The sequence below is a fragment of the Danio rerio genome, chromosome 5 (assembly GCF_049306965.1).
Source record: "Danio rerio strain Tuebingen ecotype United States chromosome 5, GRCz12tu, whole genome shotgun sequence".
NCBI lineage: Eukaryota > Metazoa > Chordata > Actinopteri > Cypriniformes > Danionidae > Danio > Danio rerio.
This window is the reverse complement of record NC_133180.1, coordinates 76,327,986-76,349,879: the sequence shown is the minus strand read 5'-3', so window position 1 is coordinate 76,349,879 and position 21,894 is coordinate 76,327,986. Positions and strand designations below refer to the sequence as shown.

The window sequence follows — 21,894 nt, the reverse complement described above, 5'->3', positions numbered from 1 at the left end:
TCCAGCGGAGTATCATAACTTACACCTTAATATATTAAATAAAAAGTAATAAATTACTGAATAAAAACTGAATAAATTCAGATTTACACATTTACTCAAGTAAATTAACTGAATTATTAATGGGCTAACAATCTGCAGAAATCTGCGCGCGCAGATTCCGTGTGGGCCTACCTACTAGCAAAAAGTTATATACAGTTAAAGTCATAATTATTAGTCGTCCTCTATATATATTTTTCCCAATTCGTGATATTTAAAGGCTAAACTAGGTTAATTAGGGTAAAGTTAGGGTAATTAGGCAAGTCATTGTATAACAGTGGTTTGTCCTGTAGACAATCCAACAAATATTGCTTAAGGGGGCGAATAATATTGAGCATAAAATGCTTTTTAAAAAATTAAAAACCTCTTTTATTCAAGCCGAAATAAAACAAATAAGACTTTCTCCAGAAGAAAAAATATTATCAGACATACTGTGAAAAATTCCTGAACATGTTAAGCATCATGTTTCCCAGAGATGGGTTGCAGAACATCCACTGCGCAAAAACATGCTGGATAAGTTGGCGGTTCATTCCGCTGTGGTGACCCCAGATTAATAAAGGGACTAAGGCAAAACGAATTGAATGAATGTTAAACATCATTTAGGAAATATTTGGAAAGAAAAAATGTACAGGAGGGTGAATAATGTTGACTTTAACTCTATATACTGATTATATTGTTAACCTAACGCACATTTAAAATTAAACAATTTAAAAGTATTTTAATTAAGTAAACACTGTGTGATCACCTTTGCATATGCTACTCGATTTTAGTCATAAACATTCATTCAAAGCTAGACTAAATGAATAAGTCGATTGCTACAGTAGTGGCACACAATCCTTCCTCCTTGTCGCCTAGTGAACTTCAGCTCGCTGTACGATCATTTCTGTTATGAAACGTTCCTCCGTGCTGTAAGTCTTGTGATGTGAAACAGTGCTGGTGTTTTGTCCATCTGGAGGTGGTTAAAGGCCTCATTAGCTGGTTTGTGTTAAGCAGTTACAGTGATGTGCTACTGTAAAACCCCGGACTGATGAATTATTAGGGCCGAGACGTTTAGAGCATCACCTCTGGCCAAACTGAACTGAAAATCAACAACAACAAGAGGGAAACACTCGAAATGATCATGCCATGCTGAAAAATAAATCAACAATAAATAAATGAGACACATACGGAAATATTTCTTTATACCGGTAGGGATGCATTGATTAACCGGTTTCACTATTAACCACAATTTCAAGAGTTCACGCTTAGATATTGCTTGACAACTGTAAGCAGGTTTGGCATGCTGTCCCGGGAGAGAACCCTGAGCTCGGAGATAGTGGAGCCCAGGGCTCCCGCCAAGTCCATAGAGCTTGTGAGGGGAGTACGAGATCAGGTGGTTCTCGAGAGCTCGCCTTTTTTGTAAAGGAGAAAAGGAGGAGAAAGGGGGTGGATGGGGGGTTTCATAGGAAAACTAGTACATTTACATTTAGTCATTTAGCAGACGCTTTTATCCAAAGCGACTTACAAATGAGGACAAGGAAGCAATTTACACAACTAAGAGCAACAATGAATAAGTACTAAAGGCAAGTTTCAGGTCTGTAAAGTCTAAGAAGGGAAGTATTAGTAGTATTAGTTTTTATTTATTTTTTTTTTTTTGTACAGTCAGTGTGATATTCAAAGAGGCAATTGAAGATTAGGAAGTAAAGTGGAGACTAAATAGTTGAGTTTTTAGTCGTTTCTTGAAAGTAGCGAGTGACTCTGCTGTTCTGATGCAGTTCGGGAGTTCATTCCACCAACTGGGCAGTAATATCTAGCTAGGCTACTAGGCTACTTATAGTGAGTTATTATAGATCTGATTGGCTAACTAATGAGTGTAGATAGGTGGCCAGCTGCAGTCAAATATATCACGTGCTCCTCTCGAAATTAGTTTAAAAACTTCACTTAATTCATCATGGTTAATTAATTGTAAAAGCTTCTCAGCACTGTGTTTCTGCATGGATAAAAACTGCAGCAACTATACAAAGTTATGCCAACTGTTAGCTAGTTTGTGCACCAAGACTAATAACCATGCACACTGAACTAACTATGACTGGGGCTATTCACTAAGGCAGGGGTGTCAAACGTACGGCCCGCGACATGAGTCTGTAAAATAAAAAAAAATGAGCTACTATTTTCTATAAAAGCAGCTGCGTTTCCAATTGTGTCCACTGGATGGCGCAACTGCAAATGGTTAATTTCATCCGATAAAGCAGGGATTATTGGGCCTCAGGCAGCAATCCTGCAGGGGGGGCGTGAGAAGTAATGCACTTTCTCCTGGGGTCTGTTCTTCGTACCTCGCTTAAATGATCTAAGATGATTTGGCAGATCCTGGATCTTTTAATCTTGATAACTGATCTCTTGCTAATTTAGTTCTTCAAAGAAGCTCTTGAATCAGATTAGAATGTCGGGATAAACTGATCTGAGATCGCTGCGTGTGTTGTAAAGGACAGATCTATCGATCCTCGAAATCATGATCAGCAATGCAACGATTGGCTGACGGCACATCAACGTAGTGACATCATCTCATTAATATTTAATTATCCATGTGAGCAAAATTACATCAAATTAGCAGTAAACCGTTTGTTAAATATGACACGCAATAACCTTCCACGTTTGTTGTGAGCTGCAGGCTTTACACTTTCATGTGTCAAGAGTGTTCATCATGTATTTCAATGCATATCAGTGTTTTTAGTTCTACATTTAGAAAAGATTTTCATTATTATAGTAACCGTTTTTTTAATCGGTGTAAAGAATAGTGTAGAATCGTATCTGTTAATTTGACGTGCGAATAAGCAACAAATATAATGCAAACATTTGACAGGATGTTCAGTGGATGCCAAAACTCCTTTCAGACTCATTTCTGAAAATCGCTATAATAAAATCGCTGTATACTTATAGAAAAGAGCAAATGTGTGGAGCTTTTCCATATTTTTCAGTTGCACCGAAGATCTGCAAACTTGTACCTGATGTTGTACCTGATGACGTAGTTGTCGGATTCTCCTGAATGGCTTTGGTCAGGATCTGAGCTGACCGTCTGCAAGAGAAAAGCAATAAATACAGCGAGTTGTTTCCTGTTTTCAGCAAAACACAGCTTGACTGGGTAAAACTGAAACACATGTCTGATAGATGGCTCATCATTTCTGAGATCTGCTGTGAAACTGCAAGGCAAAGCGATTGCCGCCCTCTAGTGTCCGCTGAGCTGAAGAGCAGGAGCGTTTATTCATGAGGTCAACTTTTTGCAAATAAAAGTAAAACTATACTATCTTCATATCAAACATTTTAAAGCCAACTGATTTTCGCATCACATTTCCTATTTTTATCTATATTATATGACTAAGATGATAAATTATTTTAAATTATTTTTATATATATGTATATATATATGTATATATATATATATATATATATATATATATATATGTATATATATATATATGTATATATATATATATGTATATGTATATATATATATATGTATATGTATATATATATATATATATATGTATATATATATATATATATATATATATATATATATATATGTATATGTATATGTATATATGTATATATATATATATATATATATATATATATATATATATATATATATATATATATATATATATATATATATATACATATATAAAAAATTATATATAAATATATATAAAAAATATATAGATGTTTACATAAAAATATATAGATGTTTACATTGATGTGACGGACATTACCGATAACAGGTATTTCACCAAAACTACACACCTTTTATACTGTGAAAATAAAAGTTAAGCTTCTTCAGTAATTAGAACTGTTTAGTTTTTACGAAAAAGTTGTATTATTACCTCATCAGCTTCAGCTCCTCAAAACATGGAACGCAGTGGCGGGATTTTTTTCAAACTTGCCGTCTGAAAACAGTGCCACTCCCACCTGCCGGTAGAAACAGGTACTGCTGAACAGCTCACTGTTTTAATATCCGACGTAAACGCTGTTAAGTGGAATGCGCGTGGTCTACGTGGTCATTTTATGTACTGGCTAACAAAAGAAAAGTTATACACACTATTTTTTTAGGTACAACTTATTGCAAAAGATCAGGTGCCTTTGACAGTACATCAGAGCCTTAAGCCCCCAAAACGGTAAAACTACTATTTATCTCTAGATGACTTCTAAAGTGAGCCTATGAAAAAAGCCATAGAAAATAATCAAAACTTAGATTTTTTTTTTTAGAGTGAGATGCTAATGTTCTAATCGGATTCAATGATTTATGCTAGACTAAATATGCTCCTGCCAAACCCAGACATCAGCCGAAAGGATTAAAAATGGTAAAACTCTACTATTTACCTCTAGATGACTTCTAAAAAAAGAGCACATTTTCAAAAAAAAAAAAAAAAAGGCATAGAAAACAAGTCTTTGAATTTGAGTGAGATGTTAATGCTAATCCAACTCAATGATTTATTATGCTAAGCTAAGTGTACTCCGACTGGACCTAGAGATCGGCCGAATGGATTAAGAGTATAAGAGTAGATGCCTTCTAAAACGAGCCTATTAAAAAAAAAAGCCATTAAAAATAATCAAAACTTTTACAATTTTTATTGAGATGCTAATGGTCTAATCCGATTCAATTATCTATGCTAAGCAAAATGTGCTTCTGCCAGCCAGACCTGAAGATTGGCCGAATTAATTAAAAAATGGTAAACTCTATTTAACTCTGGATGACTTCTAAAATGAGGCTATTTTCAAAAAATAAATAAGCCAAAGAAAATAATTAAAATTCTTTTTTGAGTGAGATGCAAATGGCCTAATCCGATATAATGATTTATGCTGAGCTAGAAGTGCTTCCACCAGACCAGGAGATCGGCCGGATGGATTAAAAACTGGGTAAACTCTATTTAACTGTAGATGACTTTTAAAATGAGCATATTTTCAAAAAAAGCCATATAAAATAATTGAAACTCTTTGATTTTTTTTGAGTGAGATGCTAATGGTCTAATCCGATTCAATAATTTATGCTAAGCTAAGCTAAATATGCCACCGCCAGACACAGAGATCAGCCGAATGAATCAAAAAAAATTGTAAAACTCTACTATTTAACTCTAGATCACTTCTAAAATGAGCATATTTTTCAAAAAAAGCCATATAAAATAATTGAAACTCTTTGATTTTTTTTGAGTGAGATGCTAATGGTCTAATCCATTTCAATTATTTATGCTAAGCGAAGCTAAATGTGCTCCCACCGGACCCGGAGATCACCCAAATGAAAAAAAAAAAAAAATGGTAAAACTCTACTATTTAACTCTAGATCACTTCTAAAATGAGCATATTTTTCAAAAAAAGCCATATAAAATAATTGAAACTCTTTGATTTTTTTTGAGTGAGATGCTAATGGTCTAATCCATTTCAATTATTTATGCTAAGCGAAGCTAAATGTGCTCCCACCGGACCCGGAGATCACCCAAATGAAAAAAAAAAAAAAATGGTAAAACTCTACTATTTAACTCTAGATCACTTCTAAAATGAGCATATTTTTCAAAAAAAGCCATATAAAATAATTGAAACTCTTTGATTTTTTTTGAGTGAGATGCTAATGGTCTAATCCATTTCAATTATTTATGCTAAGCGAAGCTAAATGTGCTCCCACCGGACCCGGAGATCACCCAAATGAAAAAAAAAAAAAAATGGTAAAACTCTACTATTTAACTCTAGATCACTTCTAAAATGAGCATATTTTTCAAAAAAAGCCATATAAAATAATTGAAACTCTTTGATTTTTTTTGAGTGAGATGCTAATGGTCTAATCCATTTCAATTATTTATGCTAAGCGAAGCTAAATGTGCTCCCACCGGACCCGGAGATCACCCAAATGAAAAAAAAAAAAAATGGTAAAACTCTACTATTTACCTCTAGATGACTTCTTAAATGAGCCTTGTTCAAAAAAAAAAAAAAAAAAAAGAGCCATAGAAAATAATAAAATCAAATGCTAATGGTCTAATCAGATTTAGTGATTTATGCTAAGCTAAGCTAAATGTGCCTCTGCCAGACCCAGAGATCAGCCAAATGAATTTTTTTTTTAAAAAGGTAGAACTCTACTATTGTAGATGACTTCTAAAATGAGCCTATTTTCAAAAAAAAAAAAGCCATAGAAAATAATTAAAACTCTTTGAATTTTTGAGTGAGATGCTAATGATCTAATCCAATTCCATGATTTATGCTAAGCTAAGCTAAATGTGCAACCCCCAGACCCAGAGATCAGCCAGATGGATTAAAAAAATGGTAAAACTCTACTATTTAGCAGTAGGTGACTTCTAAAATTAGCAAACTTTCAAAAATAAAAGAGAGCCATAGAAAATAATCAAATGCTAATGGTCTAATCTGATTTAATGATTTATGCTAAGCTAAGCTAAATCTGCCTCTGCCAGACCCAGAGATCAGCCAAATGGATAAAAAAAAAAAGTAGAACTCTACAATTAAACTCTATATGACTTCTAAAATGAGCCTATTTTCATTAAAGAAGGTGGAGTGTTCCTTTAAGGAAAATTAGGACTGGATTTGATTTTTCCGTAAACAATAGACTGGATTTGTGGAACTTGTACGAGTGACGGGTTGATCTTGTGAAAGTAAAAACAACCAAAAGGGAGTCCCCGGATGTTGCTTGTTTGAGGATATTTTATTCACACAGCACATACTACAGGAGTAGATAGGTTCTGAGAACAGCGCAGTGTAACTACTGACAGTCGATAAGGAGAGAAAAACTCTATCAGTCATGTTTAGAAAAATAGTGTTGTTAAAAAAGTATAAATTAGACCTACAGCTGAAACAACTCAACACACAAAATCAGGAGGAGGAAAAAAAAAATGCCTGTCAAAGACAAATGTGGGCTGACTATAACGGGGAAAACAAATCCTTCTCAAACAAACAGAACGAGTGATATCAGTAACTGTTGTACATCCATAAATAGCTGTGATTAAAACAGTGTTTAATACTTTCAGAGATTGGTTATCCGTCAACACAAACTGCTGCCCAAGAGCATTTTAAACCAGTTTTCACGTTTCTCCAGGAAAGTACACATTCGTCCAGAACATAAACTAATAAAGGAGACAGTCAGAAAGAAAACAAAACCTTCATGAAGTCTGAGATAGTTATAGACTGAGTTTATCAAAATAGTTGAAATGCTTGATTAGAAAACAGAGGTAAGATGTTCGGAGACTCTTTGCAAAGACAGATTTCTGAGACACTTCTGCCCTCTTGTGGTTACAGAGAAAAGACGGCAAAAAATTCAACAGCAGCTGCTTTTTCTATTTCTGGGTCAGGGTTATCAAAGTGGTTTTTACATATGAACATTTCAGCACATGCTAGCCTCTTCATCTGTGTTTTCGGGCTATGTGAGATAATACCTAGGCCGATCAACATGCGTCCCTGGAATTTTGCTCTTCAGATCAGTTCTGTATGTGATCTTCATCCCAACTCAGGAGTTCACACTGGAGCGAAATACGGTTGTTTTTCCTAAAATGAGGGCTTGTTTTTGGGTTGATAAAAATTATTATAATGAGCTAAACTGCATATTTACTATCTTAATAACAAGAATGGTGCTCGGAATTGTGCATCAAATTTACTTTAGTTGCTAAGAGGAGGAAATAAATGGAAATCTTCATACACTGTTAATGATTTTTGTAGATTACACAGTATTTAACTGTAATACGGACTGTATTTTACTGTAGGACAATTATGCGGTATATTACTGTATTTCAAAGTTGCATTGTGAAAATTACTATTTATTTTACAGCAAAGATACAATGCTGCAAATGCATATACAGCAAGATAAACAGTGCTGTAAATGTAAATACAGTATTTTTGCTGTGACTGATTTACAGTAAGTTACTGACGAACGCTGCACTACAAACTACATTTAAGTTTGTAAATGACACAGTATTTAACTAATGTGAACTGTTATTCATTGTAGGACAGCCGTTATGCGGTGTATTACTGTATTTTAAAGTTGCATCATTGTGAAACTTACTGCAATACAGCAAATACATATACAGTAAAATAAATGGTGCTGTAAAAGAAAAAACAGCATTGTTGCTGTAATTGATTTACAGTAGGTTGATGCACTTAACCACACTTTATTTTGTAAATGACAGTATTTAACTGTAATACGGACTGTATTTTACTGTAGGACTATTATGCGGTATGCTACTGTATTTTAAAGTAGCATTGTGAAAATGACTGTTTATTTTAAAGCAAAGATACAATACTGCAAATGCATATACAGCAAGACAAACAGTGCTGTCAATGTAAATACAGTATTTTTGCTGTGACTGATTTACAGTGAGTTAATGACGAACGCTGCACTGCAAACTTCACTTACAGTAGGTTACTGCACTTAACCACACTTCATTTTGTAAATGACAGTATTTAACTGTAATATGAACTGTATTTTACTGTAGGACAATTATGCGGCATGTTACTGTATTTTAAAGATGCATTATTGTGAAACTTATTGTATATTTTACATTAAAAATGCAATACAGCAAATACATATACAGTAAAATAAATGGTGCTGTAAATGAAAATACAGTATAGTTGCTGTAATTGATTAACAGCAAGTTACTGGCAGACTCTGCACTACAAACTACACTTAAATTATGTAAATGACAGTATTTAACTGTATTATGAACTGTACTTTACTGTAGGAAAGTTGTGCAGTATGCTACTGTATTTTAAAGTTGCATAATTGTGAAAATTACTGTATATTTCACAGCACATACAATACTACAAATGCATATAATGTAAACAGTATTTCTGCTGTAATTGATTTACAGTAGGTTACCGCACTTAACTACACTTAATTTTGTAAATGACAGGATTTAACTGTGTATGAACTGTATTTTACAGTAGGACAATTATGCGGTATGTTACTGTACCTTAAAGTTGAATTGTGAAAATTACTGTTTATTTTACAGCAAAGATACAATACTGCAAGATAAACGGTGCTGTAAATGTAAATACAGTATTTCTGCTGTTATTGACTTACAGTAGGTTACTGCACAACTACACTTAATTTATGCAAATGAGACAGTATTTAAATGTAATATGAACTGCATTTGACAGTAGAACAGTTTTGCTGTATGTTACTGTATTTTAAAGTTGCATTGTGAAAATTACTGTATATTGTACATTAAATATATTATAGGAAAGTTGCTAAGGTGCTGTAAGTGGTTGCTAGGTTGAGGCTAGTAAAATGAAAGGTCATCATTGATTGGCAGATCTGTAGTCTGAGTTAAATGAGCCCAACCGTAAGTCTGTACGACAGTCTGGCGCAAAGTTATGAGGTCACAAAGTTTGCTCCAATGTTAAGCCAATGGGATTTTTCAAATTTTTCCAGGTCAGTTCTCGGAAATCCGTTAGTCGGATCAGTTGGAAAAGATATAGCAACATAATTCAGTATATTGTAGGAGGTTTGGAGTTAGTTTGGTGGTTGCAGTATGAACAGTCTCGGAGGAGTTGTGTTCTTAAAATAGTCTAAAAAGAAGATGGAAGAATAATACGTTTCTACAGTATAACAGTATGTCGCTTTCTCAAGCCACCATAATAATTCTCATTATAATTAACATTTTTACATCACTGTGAGGGGTAGGTTTAGGATTTATAAAATACAATTAACGGTTAATTTAATAAATAATATAAATAATTATCAATAATTATATAAATAATTTAGCCATTTAGCCAATAATTTAGCCAATTATCAATTATTATATAAATAATTATATAAATTATTTATATAAATAATTATTATTAAATAAATATAATTATAACTGCTGTTTTTACATTATTGTGAGGGGTAGGTTTAGGGTTAGATAGATGCTAATAAATTACAATTTATTGGAAAATGCAATAAATAATGTAAATCATTCACGTTATAATTAACGTTTATTCATCACTGTGTAGATTTAGGGTATTTGTAGGGGTAGACGGTAATAAAATACAGCTAATAAGTATGATGAGTCCTAAACAGGTTGTAACAGACAAATTTAACTTGTTAATATCAGGTGTAAACACTGAACAGAAGATCTAAAAAGACTAAATATATTATTACACCCAGGCAGTGGCAATTAAAAGCACTAAGAAAACCCCTAGCGCCTCTATCAGTGGTGGTTTAATTGAATTGAATTGCACAATACGATGCGTCTTTGGTCACTAATCTTTGGTAAGACACCAAATAGAGGTTTAAACTGTTGTCATCGTCCTTCGCAATCAAGAGACGCAAATAAAATGCACTTCGGTCATCGTGGTCAAACATTACACAATCCAAAATTCAGTGTTTAGGATTAACAACCGTATTTACGAACGAAGTGTGACTCGAGTTTTCCTACAACAGCAGAGGAGTAGTTAGTCCCTGAAGTTACTATTTCCTACACACTTTCTGTCCCGATAAAAGCGATGCCACCGTTTTATATAACCTGAGAGGTCGACAACCTGAAGCGCACGCCTCACGCTGAACCCATTTCAGTGATTCGATAGACAACTCGTGTTCCCGCAGCACATTTAACTCTCAAAATCAAGTGGTGACTGCAGCACGTTTAAGAGTTAACCATTAGAGTAGTTGTCACTCATGAGCATGAACCTTATTTAGCATTCAAAACAGAACCGACGACTGTATTCTGCCGTTGTGTGAATGTAGATCTCTGCCACTTTATTAAAGATTAAAAAAAGAAAAATCTTATATTGTCTGCATGCATAATCTGTATAATCACACAAAGATGTTCAAGGCATTACAAGACAAACTATAGAATACTAAATCACATCTTTCCTTGGAAAAACTACTGCAAAATACTCTTGAAGATCGCTTATTTTTAGCATGGAAGTGAAAATCGTTACGACCGTTGGTGTAGTAGAATTGTTTAGAAAATAAAAACGGTTTTCTCAAAGGCAGTGGAAATTTGCGAGGGCGAAACGGTTATGAGGAAGCATGAACGCTGTGAGATTAAAAACTACAAACCTGTTTGGCAATGGCAATTATTCACAATGACGAACTACGCTTTAAAAGATACTTTGGTCCTAATCTAGGCGACGTTTTCTCTAGTTAATGTTGCCGCTAATCTAATCACCTGCTGCGGATAAATGAGGAACATAACCATGAGAGAAATCCAGTGCATAAATAATGAAAGATGTGTAGCTTTATCCTCTTAAAAATGCATTCGAACGATAATGCAGTTAGCTGCCTCTGTTCAAAGAGGTTTGTACTGAGACAGTGCGAGACAGTCAGTTTCTGCGTTTCATAGCCCTATTCCCACATTTCAGAAACAAGATCAGGAGAAAGGAAAGGAAAAAGAAAATCAGATCCACTGGAACCACAACTCATCACGTCATTCCTATATACCTCCGCAACCCAATAGAATTGGGCATCCAATCTCAGGGTTTCAAGTGGCTGTTTCAGGTATTGCAGACTGTATTGTAGGAGGAAATGATCCCAGTGAGCTGTAACGAAAACAAAAAGGCTGCTACAAAAGGTGCAAGGCATCAAAGTTAGCTTGAGAGTATAACTTCTGCTACGTGACATTTATTGCAACGTTATTGTGAGAACTGATAAAAAAAGGTCAAATAAATAACTGTAAAACCATTTACTTGTGTGTTTGTGTGTGTGTGAGAGAGACCCAAGTTTAAATACGAGTTCTGCTGGCCTTAAACTCCTGAGTCCGAACAAGAGCTTAACGCACTCAAACCGGTTAACTGAGATTACTCAAACCAGGGCCCGTCTGAGACTTACACCGCTGAGAAACCGCTAGAGAGAGGTATCCTTCACCTGTCACAGCAAAGAGTGTTTGTGTGGTTTTCATAAAGGCGCAATTGCAAAAGAAATGGCTTTTCTAAGTACCCCGTTTGATTCCTTCGCTAGATGGACAGGATGTCGTCTGTAATTTCAAGAATCCACTGACTTCATTTTAAGATGGGATCCACAGAAAGAGAAGAGGGATGGATGAACCACATACTGATTAAAACACATCACAAATTTTTAAGCGGTAGTTCAACTGAAACATCGAAGTTTACATCCGTGTCCTCGAGCCGACTGCATCTTTTTTCCCCCAATCGAGTTGCACTGTTGCCGTTCCCAAATGCCGAGATGTGGTCTGAAGGGGTGTTTGTGGATTAGTTGTCAATGCACCTTTCCTTTGTAAATCCCGTGCCTCGCTTGATAGACACTTACGGTAAAACTGAATTTTTGGAAGGGGTATAGAGAAGTGACCGGTACTGCTTCAAAAAGTCCCTAATTCAAACAGTCTATGGTGCCATGAAAGCCCTGAGCCGTCTCAAGCGAAATTACTCTTGAGGAAGACCAGTTTGTTCATCTCCTCCGCGGTGACCTGCTGCTTCCTCTTCATGGCTAAGGTCTGCTCGCAGATGCTCATGCACTCCCCGTGCACAGCCACTGCGGGCACAGCCAACAACCACAGCGCTAACCGGGACAGCCGCGGGTACCTGTCCATGACCGAGCTCCAGTACTGCAGCAGATCACCTGTGCCGCTGAAGAGCGGTTCTCCGAGGTACTGGAACAGCTCTTTTCGTACTTGCGGTTCCTCAGCGTCACATGATGGCCTGTCCAATCCGCAGTCCAAACGACCTCGCTTGGGGGCCGATGGCCCCTCGCCATCCCGCTCGTCCACAGATGCTCCTGCAGACCCGCCGCTTCCTAAATCCCGCATACTAGCAGCCATATCACACACCCGTGAGATGATCTCCTCGTGTTGGTATGCAGGAACGGGACGCAGCTTCAGCTGGGGGTCCAGGATCATGGCCACCTGATGAACTCGCTCCACCTTGAAGTTCTCCTTCAGGGCTTCCAGGAAGTAATGGCAGAGCTTGCTACCAGCACCCGCTTCGCCGGCTTTGGAGGTGAACAGTTTTTCGAGACGGAGGTAGACGGGAAGGACGTTCTGGAGTGTGGGGCAGCGTTCCAAACTTAGCTCCAGCGCTGCCTGTCTCAGCGGCGCCAGCAAACACGCCAGTGTGCCCAGAAGGTGCTTGTTCAGACCCTGCAGAAGAGGAACGGTGCTCTTCGAGCGGCCGTACGCTTCACAGGTGGCTTCGAAGTTCTCGTGAACCTTCAACAAGGCCTCGGCGACTGCATCCCAGCATGGTGGAGCAGCAGGATCTTCTGCGGTTTTTCCTTCATGATTGAAGCTGGTCGTTGCTGCAATGTCGCGACAGGTAGCCAGAAGCTCCCCTAATTCGTGAAGGCCTCGTGCTTGCAGGCTGCGGCGCCCGAGAACAGCTTGAACCGTGGCTGTAAGAGAACAACCTGCGCAGCGGAGGCAGATTCCTGTGCGACCACAGAAGGTCAGCGAAGACAAGCGTGGTTCTGTGACGTAGACGGTGCGGATTTCAGACATGACAAACTCTGAGAGAACATTCTGGACCCAGTGGTGAATCTGCTCAGGACTTTCCCTTAATGAGGCCTCCTTGAGTCCTAGCACATAGCGACGGAGTCGCACACCCTCGACTTGATAGGCTGTTAGCAAATAGCAGGAGTCTGGACCAACAGTCTGCGAGTGGCAGGTCACTGCAATGCCCAAGGAGGAATTGGAGCCTAGGGCGCAGGTGACCTTCACTTTGACCTGATTGTACATGCGAGGGAGCTGTTTTAAAGCCAGTGAGCTCATATCTCCCAGAGCTTCCCGTATGGAGTAGGCTCCATTGCGGGATCCCGTGTCCACCAGCGTCTGCGCCAGCTTCAGGAAGTCTTTGCTGCTGAGAACACCGAGAAGGCCGAGGTCGACACACATCACTCGCAGCAAACGCTCTGCCACTTGTTGCCTCTCCTTTTCTGGGAGTAATCTGTTCTCTGCAAAAGCAGAACAAGTTCATTTGGTTACACGTTTTCTGTGCTTCAAGGGTTGCATTTTATATCATTAAACAAAAGCCACACATGTCTTCTTTATATGTCTTGTGAATAACTCGAATGCACATACACACAGTTTACCTTGACGGGACACGTGTGATATTTTTGCCTTTGATCAAATGTGCAATTCTTGAAACTACAGAATCTTAAGATAATAAGAGTAAAGAAGTCAACCATGATTCCCAAATTAGTAAAGGGGTCATATGATGCTACTTTTTATAACATGTAATTGAAGTCTCTGGTGCCTCCAGAATGTCTCTCTAATGCTGTGTTCACACCAGACGCTTCATTCGTCAAATCCGCTTCAGAACAGACACGGATTTGCGTGATGGGCAGGGCTTCTGTCTGCCCGGTGACTCTAGCTTCATAGCGAAATGGCTAACAAGAATTTTATGAAGAAAATAACAGTGTTTATGTGCTTTATGAAGACTGAAAAACAGCGTCAATAAGTTTAGGGCCGTGTCTGAGTCCACTACATCCTTTCAGAGTTGCATCCAGGTCTGTTAGCTCATAAACTCCTCCAGAAACTTAACCTGGCTGACGAAGATTTTCAGCGATGCTTCTGACTGAGCCAAGCCCAGTTCGATGAACGGTTGTCGGTGTTGGCTGGAGGATTTCCCCCGGTACTCCAACAACAGGCGATATGTCACAATCACGCCCCCACAAGAGCAAGCTCCTGATTGGTTAACGCGGCGCGAATGTCCGCTGAAGTTAAGATTTTCGAAGTCGAGCGATTCGCATGAAAGGCGCATCAAACGCACAAAAAATGCTCAATTCGCGCTGCGCCATTCGCGCGTATAGCACCGTTCGTAACACACTATTAGCGCAATTCCCGTCATTCGCGCCGCGCCATTCGTACAGATCTTGCCGCAGGATGTCTATTTACGCGTTTGCATTGACTTAACATGTAAATCACTCACGCTTGACGTGCGTTCCGTGTCTGGTGTAAACGCAGCATAATGTTTCAGCTCAAAATACCCTCCAAATCATTATTAATTACATTAATATTATTACTTTTTATTATTATTATTATTATTATTATTATGCATAATTCTAATATAACAGATTAAAAAAGAAATAATTTAGACTAACTGGATTTTAGTAATGCTGGAATGAAATAACTCACGGAAAGATGGCATGTGGTTCCTTTGCTGTGCCGGCTGTGGAGACTTCCACAACTGCTCCTGTGTGCCCGCCGGCGCTGGGCAGGGTTTGGGAGAGTCTTCTTTAACATGGTTCTCGTTATCAGCTAAAAGAAGATTAAAACAGAAGAAAAGAATGACAACACATTATGTTTTGGGGCAAAAGAAAGTAGATGTATTAAATGAAACCCAACAAGACAAATGCAGATGTAAAAAACAACTTAAAATTGACGATCTTTTAAGATCTACAAAAAAAGTACAAAGTTCAGTTTTTTGTGAACTGTAAAGACCAATTATTAAAGATACAAAAATTTGCTAAACTACCTGACAAAAGTCTTGTCACCTATCCAAGTTTTAGAAACAGCAAATAATAACCTGACTTCTAGTTGATCATTTGGTATCAGAAGTGGCTTATATAAAAGGTAAAGGCCTCTAGATTACGCTTAATTGACCATAATTAAATATGATCATGCCTTGATTTTGAATGGTTTGATTAGGACAGTAAGGTCTGACTCTGCTTAGACTAAAGTCTGGTCACTGAACAGAAATAATGTCCAGTATAGAATATAAAGTCCTGCTGCAGTGGAGACAGAATGAATATTGTGTCTGACTCCATCATGAGCTTGGAGGACTGCATCCATACATCTCTGACATGACTCAAATCACTGATTAATAAAGTCATCTGGAATGGCAGAGAAAGCGTTCAGCAGAACTTCCAGTTCATCAAGATCCTTTGGATTCATCTTCAACACCTCCTCCTACATCTTACCCCAGACATGCTCAATAATGTTCATGTCTGGTGACTGGGCTGGCCAATCCTGCACCTTCTTTGCTATCAGGAGCTTTGATGTGGAGGCTGAAGTATGAGAAGGAGCGCTATCCTGCTGGAGAATTGTCCCTCTCCTGTGGTTTGTAATATAATGGGCAGCACAAATGTCTTGATACCTCAGGCTGTTGATGTTGATCATCCACTCTGCAGATCTCTCGCACGCCCCCATACTGAATGTAACCCCAAACCATGATTCTTCCTTCACCAAACTTGACTGATTTCTATAAAAAGATTGGCTCTACACTGGTTCCAGTAGTTCTTCTGCAGTATTGGTGATGATTGGGATGCAGATCAACAGATGATTCATCAGAGAAATCCACCTTCAACACTTTTCCAAATGATCAACTAGAAGTCAAGTTATTATTTGTTGCTCTTACAACTGGGATCCATGACTTTTGTCAGGTAGTGTACACTTGTTTAAATGATAATTTAAACCTTTAAATCAATTAATGCATACACAATTGCATCAAAAATAGCAAACAATTTGTGTAAACTCTCTATAGCTCACAATATCTATATTTTAATATAAGAGTTATGCAAAATAAGTGGTTGCTGTGGCATAAGAGCGAGTAAATGAAAATTTTGAACTATTCCTTGCAAAGTTTTGATAACAGAGGGAATCCTGTCAAACAAAAGGGGTAAAATGTCAACATCGTAAACAAATGAATGACAGGCAATCGAGTTCGCTGGAGTTTTTATGGAATCGTGGAGGCGTCGATTTCAATGCACGTCTATGACTAAGTGATGAGTAAAAATGTTAACCGAGAAGACGAAGTGAAAAAATAAAAGCACAAGATGGAAAATAACTACGATATGCAGCGCTCACATGATGTGGTCTGTAAAAACAAAGAATGTGCCGTTTGCATTAAACTGTAACCCAAGTGGTGATGCACAGAATTAATGCAAGCAAAACAGAGCGAGTCCGACTTTTGGATGAGCTCACGGCTGAAAATGTCATCATTTTCTGGGCTCACTCACCAGCATGGGACTGCATGTGCTCCAGGAGGTTGTTGTAGAACTGGAACTGAATTCCACAGGCTCCACACGTGTAGGTTTCTGGAACACAACGTCCAGTTTCTCTCAGAACACAGCAATGTTCTTACAACAGAGCGAAACCGGCTATAGCCTCACATCAGAGCACTACATACAGCTAGCTAATCTGGGTCAGGCTATTTAAATGTATTTGATTTTAAACGTCAGGTTTGCAAGCCATGCAAATGGCACAAAAAAATGGGCATGAGTGAAGTCATTCATGATTTACAGAAGTTAAAAAAATAAAGAAATAAAAGAGATGGAGTATATGGAACGTGATATCAAGTGAAAGTGAAAAGGTGTGTGTGTGTGGTTTTCACTATACATACTCTGAGGGCTGGGGAGGGATGTGTAAGTCCGGCTGTTTGGAGTATCTGAAAGACAAATTATTCATTTTTTCTTTAATGATAAGTGGAGTTACATTCACATGCACAGCACTAGAATTCTGAAATTTATACAAAAGCCGCAAATGTAGGCCACTAATGTTGCACTTAACCCTATATTATATTTGATGCACAAATTTAGGCCTCAGTTATCAAAACTAGACTTAATGATAAACTAATAAAGCAATGCACGGATAGTTCTGTCTGGTTCTGGAATCTGATTGGCTGATAGCCGTGTGATATTCTGGAATATCAGCACTCGTACAGCCTATGAGCCTTATGTATTACTCCGCCCACATACAGTGACAGCAGATCAATAAACTACAGTTTGACAAATAGTGCAGCTGTTGGACAACATCATGTACTTTTGAGGCGTTTTATGAGAGAATGTAGTTGTTTAAAGTGCAACTATGCAGTTTATTTAGAAGGATAGTGCCTATTTTAAATATTTATATCAAGACTACCATAGAGAGTGCATAATAAGTCCTTGGGGGTGAAAAAAAACGTCATAAATTTCAAACTACCGATGATCAAATCATTATAAACAGTGATCTTATGTTGTGGTGCTGCATTTATATCATAGTAATCTGCTAGTGTTTGCTTTGATTTGGCATTTTCGGAGTTAATTCTTGTGATCCAATGATTTTAACAGAGAAATACTGGGAAATCTCTACAGACTGATGGCATTTCATGCTGTTCAGCCTTATAATATTCAAATGTGAACAAAATCAGCTGATTTGTCTCCACTTTAGACATTACACTAGAGAATCATTCAAACACTAGTTCTAAAGTGACGTTGGTGAACGAGCAGCGGTTTCTGCTGTTCTGATGTCAGCTGCAGATGTGAATGAATGGCGGAAGAAAGTAGTTCCTCATACAAAAGGGTTTTTAGGCTCTCAGTGTTTGATTTTCTTTTTATATACACGATTATGCTGTCGAACTGTTGTATAAACGCAATATCACATGAGTAGCAGTGCAATATGGCTGTATATCATCACTGGTGGGTAGGGATGTAGTTACATATTTATATATGTATATATACATATTCATCACACTTTTATTAGGATTTCACAGAGGTTATTGTGACTTTGAACACATAAATATTTGCATATCCACTAAATTGCATAATTTCAGTTCAATTACAATCTTTTCTCCATTAAACAACAAGTGAAAAGTATTTTTAAAAATCACGTCTAATAATAATGAAGTCAACTATGTTCGGTTTAGGTTTTTACAATAAGTACGAGCTCCATATTGTGGCTACGTCATATTTTTGAGCCATTCAAATGTAGTGTATCACTTTAAAAATGTTATTTTGTTTCTGAATATCAGGCTTGGCATGGTTAGAATATTTTAATTTAGATACAAAATGTAAAAAGCAAAAATAAAGGGATGACACTGACCCTTGCTGTCCCTTCTGTAGCAAAGTGGAAAAGTCTACTTGAGTTCTACCGGTATTTGTGTGTGTTGCTTTAAGTCTTCAATTTGCGATTGGAACAAAAATAAAAATGTATATGGAGTGGGAACAGGCTCTTGTTTCTGTGTTTGGGTGTGTTATTCTCTGCTGTAGTGCACTCACAAGCTAAAATACTGAAGGCCGTTTCAGCTTTGATCAAACCCATTTACTCTGACCCTCGTGTCTCAACACTTCAAGCTCATGTTTAAATAAAAAAAAAAAGTAAAAAAAATGATAATACTTTCCTGAATTCCAGATGAAAATAAGGGACTATTCAGTCAAATGGTGTGCTGTGTTTTGATTTTAATGGCACATTTCTGTGCATATTGTTTAAAGAGTTTGTAAACAATGTAATGTAAATGAATAATAGAGCAGCACACACTATCCTGGATTGAACTGAAACACATAACCAGAATAAACAGTCCTATGAAATTTACATACAAACAGGTTATAAACAGGTCATAAAGCGGTTTGTATATAGATAAAGTGTTAAAATGCATCACAGAAAAAAGAAATTTGGAGAAAAACTAACAAGCAAATAAAAAAAAAAGTTGAATATGTGCCCTTTAGAGACACATCCACAATTACATTAACAAGAAAAAGGCTACACAACCACCCATATGAAGCATATCAAAGGTGAAAGATCAGAGAGATTTCCGTGTCACTCACCGCTGGAGTTGTGGGAATTGTTGATGTCTACACGGCTGGACTGGCCAGACTGACCAGACAGTTTCCCTTCCAATTTAAGGCCAAAAGTTCCCTCTGCAATGCAATAAACCCCAATGAAAACCATTTAAATAATACACATCAGTCAATATTGAGAAATTACAATAAATGTCCCATGAATTATTTCTTTCAAATATTTCCCAAATTATGTTGAACAGATTCAGGAATTTTTCACAGTATTTCCTATAATATTTTTTTCTTCTGGAGAAAGTCTTATTTGTTTTGTTTCAGCTAGAATAAAAGCAGTTTAATTATTTTAAGGTCAATATTATTAGCCCTCTTAAGCAATATTTGTTTTGGATTGTCTCCAGAACAAACCACTGTTATTCAATGGCTTGCATAATTACTCTAACGTTACCCTTGTTAACCAAGTTAAGCCTTTAAATGTCACTTTAAACTGAATACTAGTATCTTAAAAAACATCAGGTCAAATATTATGTGCTGTCATAAAACAAATCAGTTATTAGATACGAGTTATTAAAACTATTATGTTTAGAAATGTGTTCATCTCACCATTAAACTTTTCTGCCAACCCGACTCTACATCATAATTTTTCAATCTAGATGGATGGGGCAACCATTACTGCATCCAAAACGGTAAAAAGTCTTGGAGTAACGATTGATGACCAACTTAACTTCTCTGACCACATCTCTAGAACTGCTCGATCTTGCAGATTCGCACTCTATAACATCAAAAAGGTCTGACCCTTCTTATCTAAACATGCAGCTCAACTCCCTGTTCAAGCTCTTGTTCTCTCCAGACTGGACTATTGCAACTCTCTACTAGCCGGGCTTCCAGCTAACTCTATCAAACCTCTTCATCTGCTTCAGAACGCAGCAGCACGAGTGGTCTTTAATGAACCTAAAAGAGCACACGTCACTCCGCTGCTCATCCGTTTGCACTGGCTGCCAATTGCTGATCGCATCAAATTCAAAGCTCTGATGTTTGCTTACAAAGCGACTTCTGGCTAATCTGCAATTGCCTCTCTGGCTCCACCGCTAACTGTATTACAAAATAATAATAATAATAATAAATAAATTAAAAGTACTAATGTTTTACTTCCTACACTTTACAAATTCACAAATGAACGAATGCACAAACGCATAAATGACGTAATTCTTGAACGATCAAACGAATGCATGAATAATCGAACGAATGCACAAACAAACATGAAAGCATGAATGAACGCACAAATGAGTTGCTTAAGCAAATGAACGAATAAATGCACATGCAAATGCACAATTGAATGAACGCACAGGGGAATGAATGAATGCATGAATAAATGAACGAATAAATACACAAATGAACAAATGCACAAATAAACAAACGCATGAACGAATGAATATACAAATGAACGGACACACAAATGAATTAATACACGAACGAACGAATGCATTAAAATAAAATATTTTCTGATTTTTTTGCATCTGAAAAAGTCATCCTATCTGAACATGCAGCTCAACTCCCTGTTCAAGCTCTTGTTCTCTCCAGACTGGTCTATTGCAACTCTCTACTAGCCGGGCTTCCAGCTAACTCTATCAAACCTCTTCAGCTGCTTCAGAAAGCAGCAGCATGAGTGGTCTTTAATGAACCTAAAAGAGCACGTGTCACTCCGCTGCTCATCCGTTTGCACTGGCTGCCAGTTGCTGCTCTCATCAAATTCAAAGCTCTGATGTTTGCTTACAAAGCGACTTCTGGCTGTGCTCCTTCTTATCTGCTCTCACTTCTGCAGATGTATGTGCCCTGCAGAAACTTGCGTTCTGTGAATGAACGTCGCCTCGTGGTTCCATCCCAAAGAGGGAAGAAATCACTATCCCGAACTCTCGCATTCAATCTGCCCAGTTGGTGGAATGAACTCCCTAACTGCATCAGAACGGCAGAGTCACTCGCTGTCTTCAAGAAACGATTAAAAACTCAACTATTTAGTCTCCACTTTCCTTCCTAGTCTGCAATTGCCTCTCTGGCTCCACTTTAACTGTACTCAAAAATAAATAAATAAATAAATAAATAAATTACTAATGTTTTACTTCTTACACTTTACATACCTGAAACTTGCCTACAGCACTTATTCATTGTTGCTCTTGTAGTTGTGTAAATTGCTTCCTTGTCCTCATTTGTAAGTCGCTTTGGATAAAGCGTCTGCTAAATGACTAAATGTAAATGTAAAGCAGGGGCAGAATATACAGGAGGGCGGATAATTCTGACTTCAACTGTATTTGCCGGTTTCATCCATAAAGCATCACTCATAGATCAGGCAGTTTCCATGAATTAGGAACAAAGCGATTTCATTTGTTTGATGATTTATGGGAATTGTGATTTGATCAAGAACTCTTTTTTTGGCAAGCAAAACGTAAAAGAAATCAAAAGATTTAATTAGAGAG

At 37.3% G+C, this 21,894-nt stretch overlaps 1 protein-coding gene across 11 annotated transcripts in view; it reads right to left on the bottom strand.

Annotated features, from left to right (window-relative positions):
* Positions 1-2,776: 2,776 nt before the first annotated feature.
* Positions 2,777-21,894, bottom strand: part of znf618 (zinc finger protein 618) — a 66,002-nt gene continuing 46,884 nt past the window's right edge. For 2 of the 11 annotated variants that reach the window (XR_012405686.1, XR_012405688.1), the window contains exons 9-16: positions 19,457-19,549; positions 17,278-17,322; positions 16,895-16,972; positions 15,072-15,194; positions 11,924-13,888; positions 11,429-11,526; positions 3,897-3,981; positions 2,777-3,088 (exon numbers count right to left, since the gene is read on the bottom strand). Coding sequence is in view for 4 of the 11 variants with exons in the window: in NM_001326692.1 (NP_001313621.1) it covers positions 12,357-13,888; positions 15,072-15,194; positions 16,895-16,972; positions 17,278-17,322; positions 19,457-19,549 (1,871 nt within the window). In the remaining 7 variants the exon portion in view is untranslated. 11 annotated transcript variants of the gene reach the window in all.